General features: G+C 45.2%; 2 protein-coding genes across 2 annotated transcripts in view; both read left to right on the top strand.

Annotated features, from left to right (window-relative positions):
• The window catches only part of FAM184A (family with sequence similarity 184 member A), a 169534-nt gene that overhangs the window by 45314 nt on the left and 97251 nt on the right, over nucleotides 1-26969 (top strand). Inside the window, exon 2 of the mRNA XM_073337169.1 lies at nucleotides 16931-17785. Within this exon, the coding sequence (XP_073193270.1) occupies nucleotides 16931-17785 (855 nt within the window). The remainder of the gene's footprint in view (nucleotides 1-16930; nucleotides 17786-26969) is intronic.
• On the top strand, nucleotides 5063-6820 carry LOC140908224 (uncharacterized). The gene is made up of 2 exons (XM_073335180.1): nucleotides 5063-5700; nucleotides 6289-6820. Exons 1-2 carry the CDS (start codon nucleotides 5118-5120, stop codon nucleotides 6390-6392), a joined length of 687 nt encoding a protein of 228 aa, XP_073191281.1. The 5' UTR covers nucleotides 5063-5117; the 3' UTR covers nucleotides 6393-6820.

Here is a 26969-nt window from a genome sequence, read left to right as displayed (position 1 = left end):
TTTACAAATTATGCAAAATTCAACTCCTTTATTCAATATCTTGAATATCCCAGACCAAAGGGAACAATTTTAGGCTACCAATGCTGAGGGGCAGTTACTAGCTAGGACATTTCTTCAGGAATTGGACATTGATGCTCCAGATACCACAGCCCATTCCATCTCCACAGCAGCAGCGATGAACTAGGCCCCCTGGCTACAGTTATCTGGTTTTCCCGGAGAAGTTCAGAATACAGTATAGGATCTCCTGTTTGATGAGCTGAAATTGTTCACAGAGAATACCTATGAGTTGCTGAATACTCTTAAAGACTCCAGGGCCACATTGCATTCGTTAGGCATCTGTACTCCTGCTAACAGGAGAAAAGTCAGTAGATTACAAATAGCTCAAGATCCTCCCAGATGCAATTCTCTGGTTTTCAGAGACCGATGCAACCTCCTAGAAAGAGACATGTACCAGAGAAAAAGATCCTCTAACCCACCTGATACAAGTTTAGAGCAGGCTTCATCTTTGAAGCATTAGTTCTGATGGGATGGTGGGGGATTCAGACCCTCCCCTCTCTTTATCTTGTTAGCTACAATGATTTGCCCACCTCCCCCCATTTGGGGACTGACTCTTCCGTTTCCATATCTCCTCCGACAAATGGGTGCTAGAAATAATATCATTGGGCTGCCCCATCCATTCTACCTATCTCCTTCTCCTCGTTCCCCTTCTCTGTCCTCTTCAGGCACCCTTCTCCTAAGTTCCTACTAAGACCGAAGATAAACCCCCTTTTTTGTTTAGGATCACTAGAGCCAGTCCCTGCTCAGCAATGAGGAAGGGGCTTCTACTTGAGGCACTTTCTTGTGCCAAAGAAAAATGGAGGGTGGAGACCAAACTTAGATCCAAGACTCATAAACTTATGAGATCTCAAATGTTCAGGATGGTGACTCTGGCAGCTATAATTCCTTCTATGGATTCAGGGGATTGGTTTTTGGCCCTCAACCATCAAGATGCATATTTCCATGTAGCAATATGCCCATCCCACAAAAGATTCCTGCATTTTCTCAAAGGCCAGGATCATTTTCACTATCTGGTACCTCCCTTTTGGTCTCTCTTTGGCTCCAAAAGAGTTTTCAAAAGTTCTCTCGGAGCTGGTTGCCTGCCTGCATTGTCAGTTGATCATAGTATTCCTCTACCTCAACGATTGGTTGCTCAAGGGTCAGTTGTACAAAGAAGTGTTATCTGCCACATGAAAGGTACTTTCTCTCTTCTTGGGCTTGGGTCTTCAACTGAACACTGGAAAATCCACACTAACTCCAGTTCGGAACATATAATTTATAGGGACATCCCTGAATTCCTTGGCATCCAGAGCCTTCCTTTCCATGAACAGATTTACGACACTATCCGTTCTTCTTGGATTGCTTGCTCATGTCCATTCCAGTGTAGGTATGTGTGTGCTGCATGCACCATTGCTGGAAAGTTTTTTCCCTCGGTGGTATCCATCAGTTCAGCTCTGGTGCCCCCTGAAGTGGTGCGTTCATGGCACAATATATAGTAACCTGCCACCCCGCCACCCTCTCAGTTTCTTCTTGCCATCAACTCTGACAAAAGGGTAGGAGGGTGGGTTCTCGAATGGACATGAAAAACACATCTTGAAGAACAAGAGTTATGGAAAGGTTTATAACAGTGTCTGAGTTTTTGGTTTTTAGTGTCCAACAGAGTTATGAATTTAAGTTCCAAGGCTCATCTTTTGAATATGATGTTCATGTTAAAGAGGACAAGTACTGAGAGATCAGATATGGAGTGATTGCTTGTGAAATGTGTTTGTGCACAGGTGATAGGGTTTTCATGTCTTTTATCATTTTTCTGTAGGAGTTCATTCGAGTGTGTTGCTTTTGTCTGGCTTTCCTCACATGGATGTTGCTGTATTATAAAAATCAGAGATGTGTAGGACTGGAAGGGACCTCTGAAGGTCATCTAGTCCAGTCTCCTGCACTTCAAGGCAGAACTAAGTAATAACTAGACCATTCCTGACTGGTGTTTGTCTAACCTGTTCATAAAAACGTCCAGTGCCGAGCACTGTTCCCTCTAATCTGTGCGCGTGTGCGCACGCACACAGACCCTAAACCCCGTGCACACGGCAAAACACCGTGTGCACAAAAATTTGCATAGAAGCACAACAACTTGCACAGAAGAAAATTTTGCGCACACAGCCTGTCAAAAATTAGAGGGAACATTTGTGCCGAGGATTCCACAGCCTCCTTAGGCAGTTTGTTCGAGTGCTTAATTACCTTGACAGTTAAGAAATTTTTCCTAATGTCCAACCTAAGCCTCCCTTGCTGCAATTTAAGCCCATTGCTTCTTGTCTTGTCCTCAAAAGTTAAGGAGAACAATTTTTGACCCTTCTCCTTGTAACAACCTTTTATGTGCTTGAAAACTGTTATCATGTCCTACACCCCTCTCCCCCACCAGTCTTCTCTTCTGTAGACTGAAACCTAATTTATTCAGTCTTTCCTCATGGATCATGGTTTCTAGACCTGTAAATGTTTGTATTGCTCCTCTCTGGACTATCCCCAGTTTGTCCACATCTTTCCTGAAATGTGGCACCCAGAATTGGACACAGTAGGCCTTACCAGCGGGGAGTAGAGTGGGAAAAATTTTCTCATGGCTCATTTATAGCACTCCTGCTAATATATCCCAGAATGATGATCGCTTTTTTTGCAACAGTGTTATACTGTTGACTCCTATTTAGCTTGTGATCAACTGTAACCCACAGATCCCTTTCCACAGTACTTCTTCCTAGGCAGTCATTTTCCAATTTGTATATGTACAATTGATTGTTCCTGCCTAAGTGGAGTACTTTGCATTTGTCTTACCGAATTTCATCCTGTTTACTTCAGACCATTTCTCCAGTTTGTCCAGATCATTTTGAATTTTAATCCTACCCTCCAAAGCACTTGCAACCCCCCTCCCCACCAGCGTGATATTGTCCACAAACTTTATAAGTGTACTCCCCATGTCATTATTTAAATAATGTATGAAGATATTGAAAGAACCGGACCCAGGACCGATTGCTGTAGGACCACTCAGTATGCCCTTCTAGTTTGACTGTGGACCACTGATAAGTACTCTCTGGTAATGGTTTTCCAACCAGTTATGCACCATGCTTATAGTAGCTCCATCTAGGTTGTAATTTCCTAGTTTGTTTATGAGAAGTTCAAGTGGGACAGTATCAAAATCCTAAGTAAAGTCAAGATATACCACATCTACCGCTTCCCCCTCCACCCCCCCATCTACAAGGTTTGTTACCCTGTCAAAGAGAGCTATTAGGTTGGTTTGATATTATTTGTTCATGACAAATCTATGTTGATTGATTGTTACTTATCACCTTATCTTCTAGGTGTTTGCAAATTGATTATTTGATTATTTGCGCCATTATCTTTCCAGGTGCTGAAGTTAAGATGATTGGTCCGTAACTCCCTGGAATGTTCTTATTTCCCTTTTTATAGTTTAGTACTATTTTTGCCCTCTTCCAGTCCTCTGGAATCTCTCCTGTCTTCTATGAGTTTTCGAAGATAATTGCTCAGATATCTCCTCAGTCAGCTCTTGCAAGCTGCAGACTCTTCTTACATTGTGTGTGCTGCAATTTATCAGCACACTCAATCTGCAGCAAACACAGTGCAGCAAGGTGGTAGGGGCAAGTGCCATCTCCCTCACCACATAGGCAGGAGAAGGTCATCAGAGGCAACCTGAACTTGAGAGAGTCTGGTTGTTTTCTGACCTGATCTGAATCTGACCCTGGTAATCTGGTCCTGTCAAATTACGGGGTTTTATTTAGAGGGGTAGAGAGAAGGTTGTGGTGGTGTTACTTTCAGGAGGAGGGGGGAAGGAGTTGCGACAGTTACCTTAATTTTGTATTTCCTGTTTTTCAGTGGTTTAAGGTTGTCCACTCTCCGCATTCTGGAAGGGCACAAGGCATCGTCCTTAACTCTGGATTAACAGTTTTTGAGCAATTAATATCCACTCAGAATGCTACTACAATGATCAGTTTCCTGGCTTTTCACTTAAACCATATCACTCCCCTCTGGATTGGTCTGCTAGCTCCATATTCTTTATTGCATCAAATGCCAACTACTTTTCTTGACTTTTAAGGCCCTTCTAGGCCTATCCCCACACTACCTATCACTTTTTAAATCATATTGAAATGTCAAGCCGTGCCTTAGTTTGGCAAGTGATGCCAGTCTCCTGACAATTTTTAAAATTTTCCAACAAGCACCTTGATGCTTTCTTCCATGCCACCTCTTATATGTGGGAAGAGATCCCTGTAAATATCTGCAAGACTTCCTTCAGATTCATTGTCTTCCATCAAATTCCTCTTTAAAACTCCCCTTTGGCAGGATACCTACAGAAAACTCTACAGTGATTAGGCAGCTGGTTTAATGCAATATTTAAAGTCATTGAACTGACTACTAGATGTCTAAGAATGAATGAAACTCTCTTGTAGGATTTTGAATAAATATATTCTTGCTCTGTCTCAGATCTGGTGAGGTCTGAATTTGAGTCATTCACTTGTTCCTGGGGTTCAGAAGTTTAATTTAAGTGGATACATAATTCCAAACAGTACTACAATAAGCACTAGAGAATAAAGAACAGAAAATAGTTATTAATATATAGTAGGAGAGTGTTGGAGAACTTAATGTGAGCTTGCATGTTGTACAAAAAATGGTAGTTGTGAGTTGCTATCTTTAGAGTGAACATGCCTGTAGAAGTCTGATTCTGACTTAGCCCTGGTCTACACTAGGACTTTAGGTCGAATTTAGCAGCGTTAAATTGATTTAAACCTGCACCCGTCCACACAGTGAAGCCCTTTATTTCGACTTAAAGGGCTCTTAAAATCGATTTCCTTACTCCACCCCTGACAAGTGGATTAGCGCTTAAATCGACGTTCCCAGCTCGAATTTGGGGTACTGTGGACACAATTCGATGGTATTGGCCTCCGGGAGCTATCCCAGAGTGCTCCATTCTGACCGCTCTGGACAGCACTCTCAACTCAGATGCACTGGCCAGGTAGACAGGAAAAGAACCGCGAACTTTTGAATCTCATTTCCTGTTTGGCCAGCGTGGCAAGCTGCAGGTGACCATGCAGAGCTCATCAGCACAGGTGACCATGATGGAGTCCCAGAATCGCAAAAGAGCTCCAGCATGGACCGAACGGGAGGTACGGGATCTGATCGCTGTTTGGGGAGAGGAATCCGTGCTATCAGAACTCCGTTCCAGTTTTCGAAATGCCAAAACCTTTGTGAAAATCTCCCAGGGCATGAAGGACAGAGGCCATAACAGGGACCCGAAGCAGTGCCGCGTGAAACTGAAGGAGCTGAGGCAAGCCTACCAGAAAACCAGAGAGGCGAACAGCCGCTCTGGGTCAGAGCCCCAAACATGCAGCTTCTATGATGAGCTGCATGCCATTTTAGGGGGTTCAGCCACCACTACCCCAGCCGTGTTGTTTGACTCCTTCAATGGAGATGGAGGCAATACGGAAGCAGGTTTTGGGGACGAAGAAGATGATGATGAGGAGGAGGTTGTAGATAGCTCACAGCAAGCAAGCGGAGAAACCGGTTTTCCCGACAGCCAGGAACTGTTTCTCACCCTAGACCTGGAGCCAGTACCCCCCGAACCCACCCAAGGCTGCCTCCTGGACCCAGCAGGCGGAGAAGGGACCTCTGGTGAGTGTACCTTTTAAAATGCTATACATGGTTTAAAAGCAAGCATGTGAAAGGATTACTTTGCCCTGGCATTTGCGGTTCTCCTAGATGTAGTCCTAAAGCCTTTGCAAAAGGTTTCTGGGGAGGGCAGCCTTATTTCGTCCTTCATGGTAGGACACTTTTATCACTCCAGGCCAGTAACACATACTCGGGAATCACTGTAGAACAAAGCATTGCAGTGTATGTTTGCTGGCATTCAACCAAAATCCGTTCTTTCTCTCTCTGTGTTATCCTCAGGAGAGTGAGATATAATTCATGGTCACCTGGTTGAAATAGGGTGCTTTTCTTCAGGGACACTCAGTATAGCCCATTCCTGCTGTGCTGTTTGCCTGTGGCTGAACAGAAATGTTCCCCGCTGTTAGCCACAGGGAGGGGGGAGGGTTGAGGGGGTAGTCACGCGGTGGGAGGAGGCAAAATGCGACCTTGTAACGAAAGCACATGTGCTATGTATGTAATGTTAACAGCAAGGTTTACCCTGAAAGAGTGTAGCGACTGTTTTATAAAATGTGTCTTTTTAAATACCGCTGTCCCTTTCTTTTTCTCCACCAGCTGGATGTGTTTCAATGATCACAGGATCTTCTCCTTCCCAGAGGCTAGTGAAGCTTAGAAAGAAAAAAAAAAACGCACTCGAGATGAAATGTTCTCCGAGCTAATGCTGTCCTCCCACACTGACAGAGCACAGACGAATGCGTGGAGGCAAATAATGTCAGAGTGCAGGAAAGCACAAAATGACCGGGAGGAGAGGTGGAGGGCTGAAGAGAGTAAGTGGCGGGCTGAAGACAGGGCTGAAGCTCAAATGTGGCAGCAGCGTGATGAGAGGAGGCAGGATTCAATGCTGAGGCTGCTGCAGGATCAAACCAGAATGCTCCAGTGTATGGTTGAGCTGCAGCAAAGGCAGCTGGAGCACAGACTGCCACTGCTGCCCCTGTGTAACCAACCGCCCTCCTCCCCAAGTTCCATAGCCTCCACACCCAGACGCCCAAGAACGCGGTGGGGGGGCCTCCGGCCAACCAGCGACTCCACAACAGAGGATTGCCCAAAAAAAAGAAGGCTGTCATTCAATAAATTTTAAAGTTGTAAACTTTTAAAGTGCTGTGCTTAAAGTGCTGTGTGGCATTTTCCTTCCCTCCTCCACCACCCCTCCTGGGATACCTTGGTAGTCATCCCCCTATTTGTGTGATGAATGAATAACGAATGCATGACTGTGAAGCAGCAATGACTTTATTGCCTCTGCAAGCGGTGATTAAAGGGAGGAGGGGAGGGTGGTTAGCTTACAGGGAAGTAGAGTGAACCAAGGGGCGGGGGGTTTCATCAAGGAGAAACAAACAGAACTTTCACACTGTAGCCTGGCCAGTCATGAAACTGGTTTTCAAAGCTTCTCTGATGCGTACCGCGCCCTCCTGAGCTCTTCTAACCGCCCTGGTGTCTGGCTGCGCGTAACCAGCAGCCAGGCGATTTGCCTCAATCTCCCACCCCGCCATAAACGTCTCCCCCTTACTCTCACAGATATTGTGGAGCACACAGCAAGCAGTAATAACAGTGGGAATATTGGTTTCGCTGAGGTCTAAGCGAGTCAGTAAACTGCGCCAGCGCGCCTTTAAACGTCCAAATGCACATTCTACCACCATTCTGCACTTGCTCAGCCTGTAGTTGAACAGCTCCTGACCACTGTCCAGGCTGCCTGTGTACGGCTTCATGAGCCATGGCATTAAGGGGTAGGCTGGGTCCCCAAGGATACATATAGGCATTTCAACATCCCCAACAGTTATTTTCTGGTCTGGGAAGAAAGTCCCTTCCTGCAGCTTTTGAAACAGACCAGAGTTCCTGAAGATGCGAGCGTCATGCACCTTTCCCGGCCATCCCACGTTGATGTTGGTGAAACGTCCCTTGTGATCCACCAGAGCTTGCAGCACTATCGAAAAGTACCCCTTGCGGTTTATGTACTCACCGGCTTGGTGCTCTGGTGCCAAGATAGGGATATGGGTTCCGTCTATAGCCCCACCACAGTTAGGGAATCCCATTGCAGCAAAGCCATCCACTATGACCTGCACATTTCCCAGGGTCACTACCCTTGATATCAGCAGATCTTTGATTGCGTGAGCTACTTGCATCACAGCAGCCCCCACAGTAGATTTGCCCACTCCAAATTGATTCCCAACTGACCGGTAGCTGTCTGGCGTTGCAAGCTTCCACAGGGCTATCGCCACTCGCTTCTCAACTGTGAGGGCTGCTCTCATCCTGGTATTCATGCACTTCAGGGCAGGGGAAAGCAAGTCACAAAGTTCCATGAAAGTGCCCTTACGCATGCGAAAGTTTCGCAGCCACTGGGAATCGTCTCAGACCTGCAACACTATGCGGTCCCACCAGTCTGTGCTTGTTTCCTGAGCCCAGAATCGGCGTTCCACAGCATGAACCTGCCCCATTAGCACCATGATGCATGCATTGTCAGGGCCCATGCTTTCAGAGAAATCTGTGTCCATGTCCTGATCACTCACGGGACCGCGCTGACGTCGCCTCCTCGCCCGGTATCGCGTTGCCATGTTCTGGTGCTGCATATACCGCTGGATAATGCGTGTGGTGGTTGATGTGCTCCTAATTGCCAAAATGAGCTCAGCGGCCTCCATGCTTGCCTTGGTATGGCTTCCGCACAGAAAAAAGGCGCGGAACGATTGTCTGCCGTTGCTCTGACGGAGGGAGGGGCGACTGACGACACGGCTTACAGGGTTGGCTTCAGGGAGCTAAAATCAACAAAGGGTGTGCCTGTACATCAAGGAGTATTTCAGGCAGGACTGCACGGAGGGTTCCAATAAGAAATGGTGCACCAAAGTTATCGTTGTTATTGGAACAAGGAGGTTAGCCTGGCCTCTGATTGATACATGGCTAGATTAACCTCGCTGCGCCTTCTCTGTGACTGACTGCAGTGTGATCTAGACAGGGGAGGAGGAAAATGAGTCCAAAACAAATCTGGTCTATTTCTTGTTCTGACCCACTCCATCGATCCTTTACATCTTTGGCTGGCAGCAGACAAAAAAGGCGCGAAATGATTGTCTGCCCTTGCTTTCACGGGGGGAGGGAGGGTGGGAACGGGGTCCTGACGATATGTACCCAGAACCACCCGCGACAATGTTTTAGCCCCATCAGGCATTGGGATATCAACCCAGAATTCCAATGGGCAGCGGAGACTGCAGGAACTGTGGGATAGCTACCTACAGTGCAACGCTCCAGAAGTCGACGCTTGCCTCGGTACTGTGGAAGCGCTCCGCCGAGTTAATGCACTTAGAGCATTTTCTGTGGGGACACACACACTCGAATATATAAAACCGATTTCAAAAAAACCGACTTCTATAAATTCGACCTAATTTCGTAGTGTAGACATACCCTTAGTCACTGATCTGATCCTTTCTTTCCTCTTCCCTATTCTTTCCTCTGTCAGTTCTCCATCCTCACAGCTGGCTCAATCATCCCTGAAGGGCCAGAATTGAATTGGGAAATATGTCAGTAGAAATGGCACTGCCTGTCCTTTGGTTCACACTTGCTGGTGGTTCCAGCACTATATCCACGATCTATACCATATATACATTTTGATTAATTTTTAAAAAATCTTTGAGCGCACACACACAGTACTTGAAACTTATTTTTTGTTATCATTCTAAAGCCCTGGTATCCAGGTTAAATATTTTAAAGGTATAGAACAGCCAATATATTAGCTCAGGGTGGGCAAACTATGGCCCACGGACTGGATCTGGCCTGTCAGGGCTTTGGATCCTGCCCATGGGATTGCCACCCCTGTGGCACCACAGGCCCCGCGCTGCTCTCGAAAGCAGATGGCACCATGTCCCTGCGGCCCCTGGGGGAGGGGGACAGAGGGCTCCATGCACTGCCCTCGCCTGTGGGTACCTCCCCTTGCAACTCCCATTGCCTGGGAATAGTCCAGGTAAGCAGTGCCAGGCTGGATCCCCTCTTGCACCCCACACCCCAACTCCCTGCTCTGAGCCCCCTGCCGCACTCTACCTGTACTCCAAACCCCGGCCACACCCCATACCCCTCCTGCACCCCAACTCCTTGCCCTGAGCCCTCCTCCCGCACTTTTCCCTGCACCCCAACCCCCTTCCATGAGCCTCCTCGTACACTGTGCACCCCTCCTCTGCCCCAAACCCTTTCCCTGAGCCCCTTCCTGCACACCGCACTCCCTTCCGCACCCCTACTCCCTGCCCCAGCCCTACATTCATGGCCCTGCATGCAATTTCTCCATCCAGATGTGGCCCTTGGGCCCAAAAGTTTACCCATCCCTATGTTAGCTAATATACGTGGGAAATAAAAATAAATAATGTCTATTCTGTTTTAAAAGAAAAAAAGAACAAATCTATTAAGCATAACTAGCCTGCAACATTTTAAAACAAAATTAAATAAGATTTTTAGGTTTTTCGATTTAAAAGAAAGAATACCCAAAATGTTGTTCACTCTGTGTAGTAGAAAATGGGACAGGATTTAGGAAGAAATGAATTCAAATATGGAGGTATGGATGAAGTCGAAGAGGATTTTTGAAGATGAGAATGAAAAACTTGAACTGAATGCTTAAAAACAAATAGATATAAGACAGAGGGGAGAGATGTATTCACGAAAGCTTATGCTCAAATAAATTTGTTAGTCTTTAAGGTGCCACAAGTCCTCCTTTTCTATTCACAGAGTAGTGGGAGAAGAATGTTATTCTTTCGAACAGCCTGAAGGTGGGAGTCAAAGGACAGGGAGAAGCTGATGACAATTAAGTTATAGTAGTAGAGGTGGGAAATTACAAGAAGGAATTTTAGTAGTGGTGATTGAGAGAAAACCACTAGTTTCAGAGATTCAAAAGGTGCTGGGTGGGGGGACAGCAGGATTTAGCAAGGACTGATCTTCCCAAAGGGCATGAAGCTACCTTTCTCAGTGCCACCTAGAAGAACTGGGCCCATTTGCAAGGAAAGTGCATGCTACACCTTTTTCAAGGATGGCAAGGTGGCTGCGTTCTGTGGATCTCTCACAGCTCACCGAAGCATTACTAACTTCATGTATTACAGAATCATGAATCTGAATCTGAAAAAAATTATGAGATTAGCTTAAAATCATGAGGTGTTATATAACAATAAAGGTCGGGTTATTTGCCTTCTGGGCCTTGGCCATTTAGAATCAAATCCTGACCCTATTGAAGTCAGTGGGAGTTTTGCTATTGAGTTCAGCAGGTCCAGGATTTCTCCCACATTTTCAAGCTTTTCACCACAACTATGAGAGCTAAAAGCTTGCTATTTTTCAAATGAAAGCTAAAAGTCTTGCATAATCATATGAATTCAGGAGCTGGGGCTTTAGGAAAAACACCAAATAGTTTGAGACTCTTCATAAAATCATGAGAGTTGGCAACATTGCAGCCCCTGATGGTGGGCTCTATGATAATAGTACTGCCTGTGCTTTTTTCTGGATCTATTAGATTTGTAACATGTTAATGTAATATTTTTAGTTTAATTTTTTGCTGTTTGTTTTAAAATACACTAAACTAAGTTAATCGCTTCTTACGAACTATAAATAGCATCATGGCTTGAAGGGTTAATATAAATAAAAATATCTGACTAATATAACAAACTGAACTCTAGTGAGAAATTTAGTAATTCAAGGGAATAATTTAAATGACCTGCTCTTCATCAAAGCATCTTTTTAAAAAATCTTCTATAATTTTATAATATGGGAAAAACAGTGACTCACTGATGTATGTCATACTGTGATTTACAGACAACATTTTAGAAAGTAACTGGTGTCGACAATAGCTTTAAAAAAATTGTTATGAAACCATGCTAACATTTACCTCGGGATGTTCCAAACCTCACTAGACTAATTAATACCTCATCACAACCTACCCAACGGAAATACTGGTTTTGGTTTCGCTGAAATTTTTTTCCTATACATTTTTTAAATCTGTGTGTAAGGTTTGGATACCAGCAGAGAAATTTAGCTCTCTACTGCAGAACAGTCTTCAGACTAAAGGGAAATGATCAACAGATTCCCAAGTATATAGTGTATTAAGTAGTTAAGCCTAGGGGGCATGAAAGTATGGATTATTGTTGCCAAGTCTGTATCCATCAGGGTTCATTGAAGCCTCTTGACTAGCCAGTTTTCCTGGCCACTGTGTTTCTGGAATATTCAATAACAGAAAGGTTAAATGATATAGAGCGGGGGTGGGGAGATGGGGTCTTGAAGGGCACCACAGATGAGAGCTCTGGAGTCTGAACTTTTTCTTATAGTGGGTTGAGAGAGAGAATCTGAGAGAGTTCACAATTTCCGTCCACCTATGGCAAATCTTTAAGACCTGATAGCAAAACCTCATAATTAACCATGTTGAATGCTGTTGAGAGATCCAGCAATACGAATGGTGACGCCACCAGTTCTAGAACATCATCCACTAGTGCAGTGGTTCTCAATCTATTTACCATTGTGGGCCACATCCAATACTACCTGGCCCTGAGGATGTCACATGGGCCGCAGCTGTGTGCTGATTGGGCCACAGGTTGAAAACCATTGTGCTAGTGTGACTAGTGTCATTTCTGTGGCACATCAGTATAAAAAATCCAGGTAATGATGAGACCAGGATACTGGCAGAGGTTGGGTATAGCTGGAGGTTTTTTTTCTCTAGTTTTGTAATTACCTTGCCCAAGCTCCCATTATTGAGCACTGGGAAGTAGTTAATAAAGTCAGTTGCATGAAGCAATTAACTGGTTGGACTACAACGTGTTTTAGAGAGAATAAGTTGCCTTTTTCAAAGGAGTCATTGATTATGTATATTAATAGCTGGCCCAGGTGCTCATTCACAAGGCAGAAAAGGGAGGCATCAGATACGCATGCGGTGGTTTGGACTTGCCTCAGGGACTTCCTGATGAGTCAAATGGTCAAGCTGAGAATGGTGGTGGTCTGATGGTGGTGTTGTTAGTTGGCTCTGGTGGTTGTGCTGTACAAAAAGCATCTCTGATTCTGGGGATCTTTTCTGCTAAGTACATTAAAGTTAATTGCAGCAGGAAATACTGGAGATAAGAATGGACAGGAGGCACTCCATGTTAAGACATTTATTATTTTAGTTGTCATCTGTGAGATTTTATATGAAGAAGTTTGTTAGAAACAAAGTAGACACAGTAATGTATAACTTAACGTCGTCTCGGTTAACGTTGTTTTGTTGTTACGTCACTGATCTATTAGAGAACAAGCTCATTTAAAGTTTTGCAATATTTGCTTATAACATTGTTTTTTGGCCATGAGGGCTTCAAACTAGGGTGGGCCAGCAGCCCCCCTGTTAGCTCCCCTCCACCACCCCCAGTGCCTCCTGCCTGCCAGCGGCCCCACAGATCAGCAACTCCCCCCTCCCTCCCTGTGCCTCCCACCCACAGCAATCAGCTGTTTCGCGGTGTTCAGGAGGCTGGGGGGGAGAATGAGAGGGGAGTGAGGACGCGGCACACTAGAGGGGAGCAGGTGGAGCGGGGCAGGAAGTGGTGGGGTAGGGGTGGGGCCTTGGGGGAAGGAGTGGAGTGGGAGCAGGCCTGGGGCAGAGCCGGGGGTTGAGCACCCCCGGAGCACATTGGAAAGAACAGCAAGAGGAGCAGCCGGATGATCCACCCTCTTTCACCCTCTGACTCCACCATCTCAACCAAGCTTCACAATCATCATTGCTGAGTACAGTATTAAATGGTTTTGTTTAAAATTGTTTAAAACGTACACTGTATATAATATAATAAGCTCACTTTGAAAGCTTATGCTCAAATAAATGGTTAGTCTCTAAGGTGCCACAAGTACTCCTTTTCTTTTTGCAAATACAGACTAACACGGCTGTTACTCTGAACCCTATGTATATAATGTCTTTTGTCTGGTGGAAAAAAAATCCCTGGAACCTAATCCCCCCATTTACGTCAATTTTTATGGGAAAATTGGATTCTCTTAACATCATTTCACTTAAAGTTGCATTTTTCAAGAACATAACTATTGTGTTAAGTGAGGAGTTACTGTACATATATAATGAGTGTGAAAAGAAGTGTCTTATTATTTTAGGCATTGTGTCTGAGTGGAGATCCAGTCAGTTATTGCTCACGATAGTGGGGAGTACTGTTCTGCAACTGAGATAGCGTTATGGTAATAAAGTGCATGTTACTGAAAGATAGATATGAAATTCTCCATGAAAGGATTACGTTATTATTTATTTGCATTCCAGTAGTACCTAGAAGTACTAACCAAGACTGCAAGTCACTGACATATGCACAATAAGAGTCTCTGCTCCCAAGAACTTGCATACAATCTGAATAGACAAGACAGACATGGGGCACCAATTAAAAATAGGGAAACCAGCTTGCTGAATGTGGGGCAGGCCCTTGCGGATTAGTGATTCCTTAATAACAGCAGATACAAAAGTATGTGTGTTTGGGGGCAGAAATTAAGATATTCAAGACAGTCAGGAAACAGCTTGTATGCTGAGAGATGGTTAGAAATAGAAGCTTTCAGCTTAAAGTGCTAAGGTTCTAAAGGTTGAATTACCTACATATAGCTTTGCTGTCATATTTATCATTTTATTCAAGATGAACAGGACCTGTATACATATTGTATCTAAAATAGACTAGAAGGAAGCACTGTAAATCTATGTCACTAATTTCTCACCCAATACAGGAGTTACCTGCTGTAAACCCCCAAACCCTACATACTGCTTGCACACAACAATATTAATAGTGTAATATGAAAAAGCATATAGATCTTGAAAGTATTGTCTCTTCTTTTTAAATTCATTAATAAAGCATGTGCCCCATTCTACTTGACATTGTTTTTTCCCCCTTCTGTTTTGAATGGAACTGAAACGACATGGATGTTTACATCTTGATAGTGAAGTGGTGCTGTCAGGGTTCCCTCCCCACTCTGAACTCTGGGGTACAGATGTGGGGACCCGCATGAAAGACCCCCTAAGCTTATATTCTACCCGCTTAGGTTAAAAACTTCCCCAAGGCACAAATTCCTTTCCTTGTCCTTTTGGATGGTATTGCTGCCACCACCAAGTGATTTACACAAAATTTCAGGAAAGGGTCACTTGGAGTCCCTATTCCCCCAAAATATCCTCCCAAACCCTTTCAACCCCTTTCCTGGGGAAGCCTGAGAATAATATAGCAACCAATTGGTTAGCAATGTGAGCACAGACCAAACCCTTTGTTTTTTAGGACACTGAAAATCAATCAGGTTCTTAAAAGAAGAATTTTATTGATAAAGAAAAAGTAAAATAATCACACCTGCAAAATCAGGATGGAAGGTAACTTTACAGGGTAATAAAAAGATTTAAAACACAGAGGACTGCCTCTGGACTCAGCTTCACCGTTACAAAAACTGGAATAAAACTACCTCTTAGCATAGGGAAAATTCGCAAGCTAAAATAAAAGATAATCTGACGCATTTCCTTGCCTTATTTACAATTTTTGTAATCTTAGATGAATCATTTCAGGTATGTTTTCAGGAGATGTTGTCTTTGCCTGGTCTCTCTTTCTGTTTGGAAAGGGAACAAACAAAGAGCACAAACAAACTTTCAAATCTGGAGGAGGGAGGTTATCTTCTTTCCTTATTGGTCCTTTTGGTCAGGTGCCAACCAGGTTATTTGAGCTTCTTCACCTCTTACAGGTAAAGATTCAGTACAGCTGTCCAGGAGGGATTTTATGCTACCCATATCTGTATGTTTATGACAGGTGCATTTTTGTGTTATTTTTTAAATAAAGTAAATAAAGCCTCTAGATTTTTAGAATTCAAAGGACTTTTCCCTATATTACAGAGGTCCAAACCGTGATCCTATTTCTGCACATGCACATTTCTGGCTAGAGCTTTGTGATTCGAGTTGGTTCCACAACTGCAGATGGTTGCTTCAATCCAGGGGGGAAGGCCCCCCTGTTCTTTGACTGGAACTGCTCTGAGCCCGCTTAGACCCTCCCTAACCTAGAAGCAGAATATGGACTGTCCCTCACTATTATCTTGCAAGTGTTACTTCGGCTGCTGTAGGTTCTTTCTGCGCGCGCGCACACAGAGATAGAGAGAGAGAGAGAAGGACAGGCTTTATTTGCATGAGTCCCTTGCCTCTTCCTAGGCCTCTGGACTCCACTTTCACTTGGTTCATTTTTGAGGACTTCCAATATAACTCTTACTTGGAAAGAAAGAGTTTGTGTTGTGGATCTGTGTCCTTTCTTGCCTCTTCTCTTCGTGTCTCTTGACTCTTCGAACCATGCTTCTGAAATGTCCCTTACACAGCTACATTATGAGGGGTTAGGTGTAAATGCTTATTTAATATTTAATGCAGGTTGTTTCAAAACTGTGTAGTTGATTTGTAACTATTAACACTATTACTAGAGCTGGTAAAAAAAAATTCCATTAGCACTTTTCTGTCAAAATACTGATTCAACAGAATTGAAATGCTCCATAGGAATGTATCAATTCTGTCAAAACTTTTGATGGAAACTAGGAAGACTGGCCTGCCTGGTTTTCTGTCAGCCTGCCTGTCTCCCTAGGTGGCATGCCGCCTGTCTGGTTTGCCAACTGGGCAGCCAACAAACTCTCAAACCTGTGCTGCCAGGGAGCTGGCAAGTCTGGAGAGCCCAGCAGCACACCCACCAAGCAGCTCACCTGCCTGCCAAGCAGCAGCATTTGGTGTGTCCTAAATGAAATATTTTGGAATTTCAGTCCTGTGAAAAATTTGGATTTTTCAACTTGATAAAGAACAATTTGTTTTTCAAAATCTTGACATTTTACAAGGGATAGAAATTCCATTTCCCAATCAGCTCTACTGTTTACATGATATACATTATTCTGTAGCAGAAAAATTCTTATCCAAATTGCAAATCTTTTATATTAATATTTGAGTGTTCTTGGGTATATCCAGTATTCGTTGTCTTCTGCAGTACTTGCATATGACAATGCCAAGTGAATATTTGCTAGCAGAATCACAGTACAAGAAGCACAGCAATGCTGTTTAGCTCAAATGTATAAAACTTCTGTAATATCTGGTACAAAAGGTCTATGAAGTCTCATTCCTAAAAATGTATGGTGCTCTATTTGTGTCATGAAAGTGTGTGACTATTTGTGACAGCGTGTCAAAATGCTTAGAGATTATTCAGACTTATTGCTAAATCAAAAAATATACCTTTAATAAAATTCTGTTTTAAACTTGCAGGTAATATATGCTTTAAACACTAAGAATGATGAACACGAAGCTGCTATTCAAGCCCTCAAGGATGCTCATGAAGAAGAAATCCAACAAATTCTTGCAGAAACAAGAGAGAAGCTCTTACAGTATAAGAGTAAAGTTGCTGAAGAAATGGATCTTAAGAGAAAGATTCAGGTTTTGGAAGAGTCATTGGAAGATCATAAAAAGATGAAACATCAAGCCTTGACAGAATTTGAAGCTTACAAGGACAGAGTTGAAGATATGCAGCTTTGTGCAGAAGCCCAGCATGTCCAGCGTGTAGTAACTATGTCAAGAGAAGTAGAAGAGATTAGAAAGAAGTTTGAGGAGAGGTTACGAAGCTTTGTACAATTGCAAGTACAGTTTGAGAAAGACAAACGCTCAGCTCTGGAAGACTTGAGAGCAGCACACAGATTGGAGATTCAAGAACTTCTGAAAACTCAGCAGAATCAGAATGCTACTTTAAGTAAGGGGCAAGAGAAGCTAGAGGAGTTGCACAGGTTGGAACTGGAAGATTTAAACAGCAAAGTTGAAGAGCTAAGACTGGAGAGGAAAAAACTCATTGAGGAGTATGAAGGCAAACTCAGCAAAGCTCAATCCTTTTATGAACATGAACTTGATGCTTTGAAAAGATCTCAGCTCTTTACAGCTGAAAGCCTGCATGCCTGCAAAGAGAAGGAAGTGGAGCTAAGAAGAGAGTTTCAAAGCCAAGAAGCTGTTTTACGGAAGAACCTTGGGAAACTGAAGACTGAATTGCAGATGGTACAGGATGAAGTGGGTAGTCTGCGAGAAAAATGCCAAAAGCTTCAGGTAGCACTCAGTACAGCAGAAAACACTGTTCAGGTGAGACTGACAGCACATCATTCTTTTAAGTTCCAATGTGTTTAACAGAAATTAAACTAACCTAAAATATATACAGCAGTGGCAAATCATTATCACATATGTAGGGCCCTACCAAATTCACGGTCCACTTTGGTCAATTTCACGGTCATAGGATTTTAAAAATAATAAATTTCATAATTTCAGATATTTAAATGTGAAATCTCACGGTGTAGTAATTGTTGGGGTCCTGATCCAAAAAGGAGTTGGGGAGGGGAGTGTAGCAAGGTTATTGTAGGGGGGGTTGCCATCAGAGCTGTGTGTCCGGAGAGCGGCAGCTGTTGGCTGGACACCCAGCTCTGAAGGTATCAGCACCTTCAGCAGCAGTGCAGAAGTAAGGACGGCATGGTATGGTATTGCCACCCTAACTTCTATGCTGCTGCCTTCAGAGCTGGACCCTTGGTCAGCAGCCACCACTCTCTGGCTGCCCAGCTCTGAAGGCAGCAGCGCAGAAGTAAGAGTGGCATGGTACTACCCTACTGCTGGCAGGGCTCTGCCTTCAGAGCTGGGTGTCCTATCAGCAGCCATTGCTCTCCAGGTGCCCAGCTCTGAAGGCAGCACAGAAGTAAAGGTGGCAATACTGCGACACCCCCTCCCCCGCCAATAATCTTGCAACCCCCCCCTACAACTCCCTTTTGGGTTAGGACCCCAAATTTGAGAAATGCTGGTCTTCCCTGTAAAATCTGTATAGAATAGGGTAAAAGCACACACAAGATCAGATTGCACAGTCCGTGACGCGTTTTTCATGGCCATGAATTTGTTAGGTCCCTACACATATGTTAGCTTTGAAAGTTAAGCTTTTGTCACCAGTACTTGGCTGGCTGTCCACCTTTCAGCTATTTTACTGATGTTCTACTCCCTGGTATTACGGTATAGGAATTGAAGTGCAGAAAGTTCCATTGCAGATTAGAGAGCACACAGTCAAATGAGCACTAAGCAGTGGCTCTCCCTCAGAGCTCACCATATTAGAACCCAACTTCACCTTTTGTTTTTAAAAGGGTGGGTGACTGGCTCCAGGGCAAGGGAGGAATGAGGTGGTCAGTAGCTGGTAAAACTGATGTCTGATTCTGGTATACTGGTATCATTGCTAGAAAAGTTTGGGAAACACTGATTTAGAGTGTATGGTGTGTTGCAAACACTTACACATATGAGTAACCTCACACAAGTGACTAAATATTCTATATTGATGTCTAGTTGGACTATGAAGAAAATATTCCCATTTTGCTACATTATATTTGTTACTGCGGTTGTTGTTTGTGCCAGCTGTTATCATAGAATATCAGGGTTGGAAGGGACCCCAGAAGGTCATCTAGTCCAACCCCCTGCTCGAAGCAGGACCAATTCCCAGTTAAATCATCCCAGCCAGGGCTTTGTCAAGCCTGACCTTAAAAACCTCTAAGGAAGGAGATTCTACCACCTCCCTAGGTAATGCATTCCAGTGTTTCACCACCCTCATAGTGAAAAAGTTTTTCCTAATATCCAATCTAAACCTCCCCCACTGCAACTTGAGACCATTACTCCTCGTTCTGTCATCTGCTACCATTGAGAACAGTCTAGAGCCATCCTCTTTGGAACCCCCTTTCAGGTAGTTGAAAGCAGCTATCAAATCCCTCCTCATTCTTCTCTTCTGCAGACTAAACAATCTCAGCTCCCTCAGCTTCTCCTCATAAGTCATGTGTTCTAGACCCCTAATAATTTTTGTTGCCCTTCGCTGGACTCTCTCCAGTTTATCCACATCCTTCTTGTAGTGTGGGGCCCAAAACTGGACACAGTACTCCAGATGAGGCCTCACCAATGTCTAATAGAGGGGAACGATCACATCCCTCGATCTGCTCGCTATGCCCCTACTTATACATCCCAAAATGCCATTGGCCTTCTTGGCAACAAGGGCACACTGCTGACTCATATCCAGCTTCTCGTCCACTGTCACCCCTAGGTCCTTTTCCGCAGAACTGCTGCCTAGCCATTCGGTCCCTAGTCTGTAGCGGTGCATTGGATTCTTCCGTCCTAAGTGCGGGACCCTGCACTTATCCTTATTGAACCTCATCAGATTTCTTTTGGCCCAATCCTCCAATTTGTTTAGGTCCTTCTGTATCCTATCCCTCCCCTCCAGCGTATCTACCACTCCTCCCAGTTTAGTATCATCCGCAAATTTGCTGAGAGTGCAATCCACACCATCCTCCAGATCATTTATGAAGATATTGAACAAAACCGGCCCCAGGACCGACCCCTGGGGCACTCCACTTGACGCCGGCTGCCAACTAGACATGGAGCCATTGATCACTACCCGTTGAGCCCGACAATCTAGCCAGCTTTCTACCCACCTTATAGTGCATTCATCCAGCCCATACTTCCTTAACTTGCCGACAAGAATACTGTGGGAGACCGTGTCAAAAGCTTTGCTAAAGTCAAGAAACAATACATCCACTGCTTTCCCTTCATCCACAGAACCAGTAATCTCATCATAAAAGGCGATTAGATTAGTCAGGCATGACCTTCCCTTGGTGAATCCATGCTGGCTGTTCCTGATCACTTTCCTCTCATGCAAGTGCTTCAGGATTGATTCTTTGAGGACCTGCTCCATGATTTTTCCAGGGACTGAGGTGAGGCTGACTGGCCTGTAGTTCCCAGGATCCTCATTCTTCCCTTTTTTAAAGATTGGCACTACATTAGCCTTTTTCCAGTCATCCGGGACTTCCCCGGTTCGCCACGAGTTTTCAAAGATAATGGCCAATGGCTCTGCAATCACAGCCTCCAATTCCTTCAGCACTCTCGGATGCAACTCGTCCGGACTCATGGACTTGTGCACATCCAGCTTTTCTAAATAGTCCCTAACCACCTCTATCTCCACAGAGGGCTGGCCATCTCTTCCCCATTTTGTGATACCCAGCACAGCAGTCTGGGAGCTGACCTTGTTAGTAAAAACAGAGGCAAAAAAAGCATTGAGTACATTAGCTTTTTCCACATCCTCTGTCACTAGGTTGCCTCCCTCATTCAGTAAGGGGCCCACACTTTCCTTGGCTTTCTTCTTGTTGCCAACATACCTGAAGAAACCCTTCTTGTTACTCTTGACATCTCTTGCTAGCTGCAGCTCCAGGTTCGATTTGGCCCTCCTGATATCATTCCTACATGCCCGAGCAATATTTTTATACTCTTCTCTGGTCATATGTCCAACCTTCCACTTCTTGTAAGCTTCTTTTTTATGTTTAAGATCCGCTAGGATTTCACCATTAAGCCAAGTTGGTCGCCTGCCATATTTACTATTCTTTCGACTCATCGGGATGGTTTGTCCCTGTAACCTCAACAGGGATTCCTTGAAATACAGCCAGCTCTCCTGGACTCCTTTCCCCTTCATGTTAGTCCCCCAGGGGATCCTGGCCATCCGTTCCCTGAGGGAGTCGAAGTCTGCTTTCCTGAAGTCTAGGGTCGGTATCCTGCTGCTTACCTTTCTTCCCTGCGTCAGGATCCTGAACTCAACCAACTCATGGTCACTGCCTCCCAGATTCCCATCCACTTTTGCTTCCCCCACTAATTCTTCCCGGTTTGTGAGCAGCAGGTCAAGAAAAGCTCCGCCCCTAGTTGGCTCCTCTAGCACTTGCGCCAGGAAATTGTCCCCTACACTTTCCAAAAACTTCCTGGATTGTCTATGCACTGCTGTATTGCTCTCCCAGCAGAGATCAGGAAAATTAAAGTCATCCATGAGAATCAGGGCATACGATCTAGTAGCTTCCGTGAGCTGCCGGAAGAAAGCCTCATCTACCTCATCCCCCTGGTCTGGTGGGGGGGGGGGGTTATCTAGTATTTAATTTAAAATATGTTCAACAAATACATAATTTTGTACAAAGAAAATGGAAAAGGACACTGTCTGTGGTGTGACGATGAGACCTATTAATCAACTTTTCCTATGTATACTTCTTGGACACATACAAGAGGCATTCACAAGTAATGTCTCAAATACTGTACACATTTTCAGAGTTGTCCTAATGCTGTTTTCGAAAGCTGCTCTAAAGTAAGATATGAAGCCTCAGAAGCATAAAGCAGGCTTTTGGGGACCAGAGGGTTGAAAGATTTCCTTCTATGATGGAAGGAGGCATAGAGTTTTGTAGATTGGGACTAGAAGAAATGATTCTATGGGACTCTATATGCCCTTTGGTAGCTTTATTGGGGACTTCCCCCTTCAAGTGTGATAGTCTTGTAGAAGAGATCAGTCAGCTTATATTTGCATTCATCACAGCACTCAACCCCCAAAGCCAGGTGTATCCATTCTGCACTGAAGCCCACATGGAAAATATGAAGGATCTTAGGGTAAATGTGAGAACATCAAAGGTGTGAGCTAGCCTAGGTGAAATCTGAAAGGAGACCTAAATTTTTATGGTCTGGTTCAAGAGGAGGTCTCTCCAGGTCCACTTGCAGGGTGCAAGACACACAGAATGAATAGAGATTCTGGAGGCAACTGCTGTGAGCTCATAAACCTGATGAAAAGCCAGATCTGCCATTTTATCAGTGGGCTCCTAGGGGGATAAAACAGAATGGAAGAATGGCTTTTGAGATGCAGATGGTGGTGGGGCACATTTGTGTCCACTCCATGGATAGACAATATTCTGTTGGGGTAATCAAAGAGACTGGGTTCTGCTTTGCCATCAGATCTGAGTTAGTGGATCTCCTTCCAGACATGACAGCCCACTTGCTAAGCTTCTCCCAAATATTACAGGTGCTGGCTCCCTAGGACTCTGCCCTACTTTTTCCCCATTGAGACCCCCTGATCTCTGCATAAGACTTGGATGCAGAGTGAAGAATTGTCTTTTAGTTTTCCTCTGCCTAGGATTCATGGCTGATACAGAGTTTGGAGTCTCAGTTTTTTCCGTCTTCTCCTTTCTCCTTTTTTTATTTAAAAGGCCTAAGAGAAAAGAAGCATGGGGAATTAGAAGGTAGTGAAGAGGAGGCAAAGCAGAAGGACTAAGACAAGAATTCCATGCTTTCAAGGCAAAGAAGGCAAAGGAATTAGAGAGGGGGGGTTATATTGTGATTTTTATAAAGGGCAGTTCTAACTCTGCCTTTGGCCTCATAACATAAACTCTCCCTGATTCTCCCATGCCTCCTATCCCACAAGAGGAGCAAAGGGAGCATATGGAAATCCTATTTATTATGGATAGATCTGGCTGTACCACCTATCATTAAGGTTGCCTGATATTTCCCATTAGAACACCCTATTTTCAGTTGTTTATACCTGTGCTAAATTTTGGGCTGAAATTTTCCATGATAGGTGTGTGCCTCAGTCTGATTCTTTTGGGGGAATTTTAGCTAAAGCCATTCAGCTGTTTCCAAAAATGAGGTTAGGTGAAAATACCTAATTTTCCATATCATAAAATAATTCTAACAGCTACTTTGTTTAGATGGTCTAATGACTTGAAATTTGGCAGAGAGGATTCCTTTGTGTCAGGTATATGCCTTTGATCGCATGTGAAAATCTGCTCAAAGTTGGCCAAGTTATAAGCCTTTGAAAAATCTCAGTTTGCATGTGCTAAATAGAGACTTGTTAGAACTTCACAGCTAAAATCTCTTTAGATTCTTTGTGCACTGAGCATGCTTCAGCTCCATATGATGAGGCACATGAGGAGGAGGGCCTGGGAGTTAGGGAGTATTGACAGGAGAGATTATTGGAGGATGGGGTTGGGAGGAAAGGGGAGAGATTGTGTGGGGACCCAGGAGGGGAGTACTGGGACTGGCTGGGCAAGGAGATTGGGGACAAAGAGCTGGAAGGGGAAACTGGAGTTGGCAGGTCAAGGTGACTAGAGTGAGGTGGAAAACTAGAATTTGGACGGGAACCCCTGAGGGAGAGTCTTGGACTTGCTGGGCAAGGAGGCTGTGACTGGGATGAGAAGCCTGAATGGAGACTGGGACAGGGACAGGTTCCCAGGGCAGAAGGGGTCAAATTTAGGGGAATTGGGCATAAGGATCTGTGATCACAAGCACACACTCCCCTCTAATGCCTGAAATGGAACCAAAGAATCGTGAATCTCACTAATCTTCTGATGTCAGCAAATATCTGTGAAGCCCACTGAGAAAGTGTGTCTCATTCCCCTCTGTGAAGTTGTCTGCTGTCCCAGAATCCACCAGTGTCTTCTGTGGTGGAAATCTTTAGGGCTCCCCTGGAACACGGAGGTGGACCTAGACCTTAAGGTGCAGGAAATGTTAACCATGCCTGGGGGATGCCTCAGTGAGAAGTTAGGAGTGCGTTACCTCAGGGTTTGTGCAGGTCAACCCCTTCTACAGGGCCTTGGCATGGTAGTTTCCAAAATTGCATCATGCTGAGGCTCAGATTGGGCAGGAGGAAAGAGCAGGGCCAGATCCCCCACAGTAGAAACACAGCCTATGGCAACGATGGTGCTCTTTTTCCTCAGGTGGGCAATATCCAGCTGGATGGGTTCAGGGTACAGGTTGTACACGGGTATTGAGAGGCGCTGGCCAGCTGGTGATACAGACCCCTTCTTTTCGTCATGTCATTCATGCAACTTGTTGTTGTGTATGACTAGGTCAATGAAGGCATCTAGTTTGGTTGGGGCACCCATACGGGCTAGTTCACCCTTAACCTTCTTGTGTTGCCCCCACCAGAACTGGTAGAGGTGGACCGCTTCATTCCATTCAGTGTTGGAGACTAGACGTCAAAAGTGGGCGGCACTGGAAGAGGCCAGTCCTTGCCCCTGCTGGAGTTTGCACAGGGTCGTCTCTACCAAGTGGGCGCAGTGGAGGTTGTCAAATATGGCAGAGAATGCTTGGAGAAAGGCATCCCAGTTCAACAGCATTGGATTTGCTCATTCAAGTAGGGGTGAGGCCCACTCCAATGCATCTCCTGTCAGGAGACTAATAATGAGTTCTACTTTTGCTTGGTCAGTGGGATAGGCCTGGGGGCAGAGCAGAAATAGCAGGTGGCATTGGTTAACAGCCCCCCTGAATTTTTGCTGTCCCCATTAAAACATTCTGGGAGGAGAACTTTGGGGATTGGGTCCTGGCTGCAGTGTATGCCCTTAGTGCAGCATTCTTTGCTGGGCCGCCAGCTGTCTCTCAGCATCTGGTTGTGTGTGGCGTGCTATGCCGGTTGGGCCCGTAGTGCCGGATTTTCCTCATGGAGGTGGGTGGATTGCCTTCACAGAGCTTTTTTCTCTGTTGTGAGCTGTGATAATTGGGCTCGAAGTGCAGGCAGATCCTCCTGGGAGTGGTCAGCCCATTCAGGCATCTCCAGTATTCTCTGGGACAGGCTGGACAGGGAGTGGCTCGCTGTCTCCATGTTCCCCCAAGGTAGGTATTCACCATAGGCTAGGGTGGTTCAGGAAAACTGTTAGGAGCTCAACAAGGGCACTCAGGGCCAAGGGTCAGAGCAGGTGCAAACCTGAGGCTGGGAGTAGTAGAAGAGTTAGTAGTCAGGTCCAGGTCGGGGTTGATACTAAGGGTCTGAGTCCAAGTCAGGAGACGAAGTCCAGTTAAGGTCAAGCCAGGAATTTAAGAGCAAGGAGCCGGAGCGTCATGGCAGCTACAGAAGATCCATGCTGTTGTCTGGACACTTCCTGAAATGCCCCTTGGGCTTATATAAGGCAGGGAGCCAACCAGGAGCCATGGAACTGCTGTCTGTCAAACCCTTGAGGTGGAACTTCCAATGGTCTGTATCCACAGCAGGTCATAGGAAGAGCTCAGATCACTGATATTGAGAAGTACTGAAAGATACTTTCCACCAGTACTGATTCACCTCCCAGAGTCTACATACCCTCCTTTCACATTTTAGACGGTGACTTGCTCTCTGGTACTGATGCTGTCTACTCTTTGAGGTACCGAACAAAGTTTTCAGCCTGTACCAATTCTCTGTTGCTGCCTCACCAGCCTCCCTTTCTAACATTAGTACCAATGCAAATAGAGGTCTCTTGCCAGGGCCTGGTATTGACCCAACCACTGGTACCAGCACCACTTGCCCCCTCAGGGATACAAGGGATGATACCTCATCAGACTCTGCGGTGTCTCTAAAAGGTTCCTCTTCCTTCCAAGCTCCCTCTTTCAAGGCTCACACTAAAAGAGAAGCTCCTAGAAGGAAGCACACCTGGCTATCCTGGCAAGGACAACCTTCAAGTCCTGTCCCCTTTCCCTTATGTCCCACCACAACGGGCTTATTGGAACCCATGAGCTCTATATGGTGATCTTTATAACAGGGTACCATCTCAAAAGAGGACTCATCAGGAGCATCAGCCATACCCGCAGGCCCTGCTCCACAGGTACATCTCTCAGAGCAGAAGTCAGTAGGAAAGGAAGAAATGATGCCCTCCCACAAGACCACCTTCTCACCAGATGAGGGTGTCATGGCTTCCCCACGACCTTACCCTGATAAGGCTTTCAAGACTATATTAAAAGGTTAGAGGGCATGTTACAAATTCCATTGGAGGAGATACAGTTAGCCTAACATTCCTTGTTGGTTATCCTTCATACACCTCCTTGGGGCATGGGTATTTTTAGTAAAAGTCATGGACAGGTCATGGGCAATAAAAAAAAATTCACGGTCCCGTGACCTGTCCATAACTAAATCTTGAGGGGCTCTAGGGATGCCGCTGGTGCTTGGGCAGGGCACATCAGAGCACCCACTGGTGCTGGGGGGGAGCTCCGGGGCATCCACCGCTGCTCTGGGGCACCCACTGGTGCTGGGCCGGGGGGGACTCCAGGGTGCCTGTTAGTACTGGGGAGGGATGGTCCAGGGTGCCTGCTGGTGCTCGTGGCGGGGACTTTGGGGGCACCTGCTGGTGCTTGTCGGTGGGCCTGGTACCGCTGCTCAGGGGGCAGCCTGGGACCGCTGTCGCTGTTGCTGCTCACCACAGGAGTAACAATCTATCAGTTCCAATCTTGGTTCCGATGTGTAAACCAAAAGACAGGCATTTACCATCATTACCTTCAACACTGAGATCAAACTCTGCACCCATATCCTGTAGGGATCCAACATCCACGGTGACCAAGGACATATTGGATCTGACGGCCCCAACCACCAATTCACCCCGGGGAGGTCTGAGATCTGTGTCTCCCCGGAGAAAGTTTTTGCACTCCCTTATCCTCAACCTTCTCTTTTCTCGAGTTAATCCTTATTTAAAAACCTCATTATGCTGGAGGAAGATATCAC

The sequence above is a fragment of the Lepidochelys kempii genome, chromosome 3 (genome assembly GCF_965140265.1).
Source record: "Lepidochelys kempii isolate rLepKem1 chromosome 3, rLepKem1.hap2, whole genome shotgun sequence".
NCBI classification, from domain to species: domain Eukaryota; kingdom Metazoa; phylum Chordata; order Testudines; family Cheloniidae; genus Lepidochelys; species Lepidochelys kempii.
This window is presented reverse-complemented; position numbering and strand designations above follow the sequence as displayed.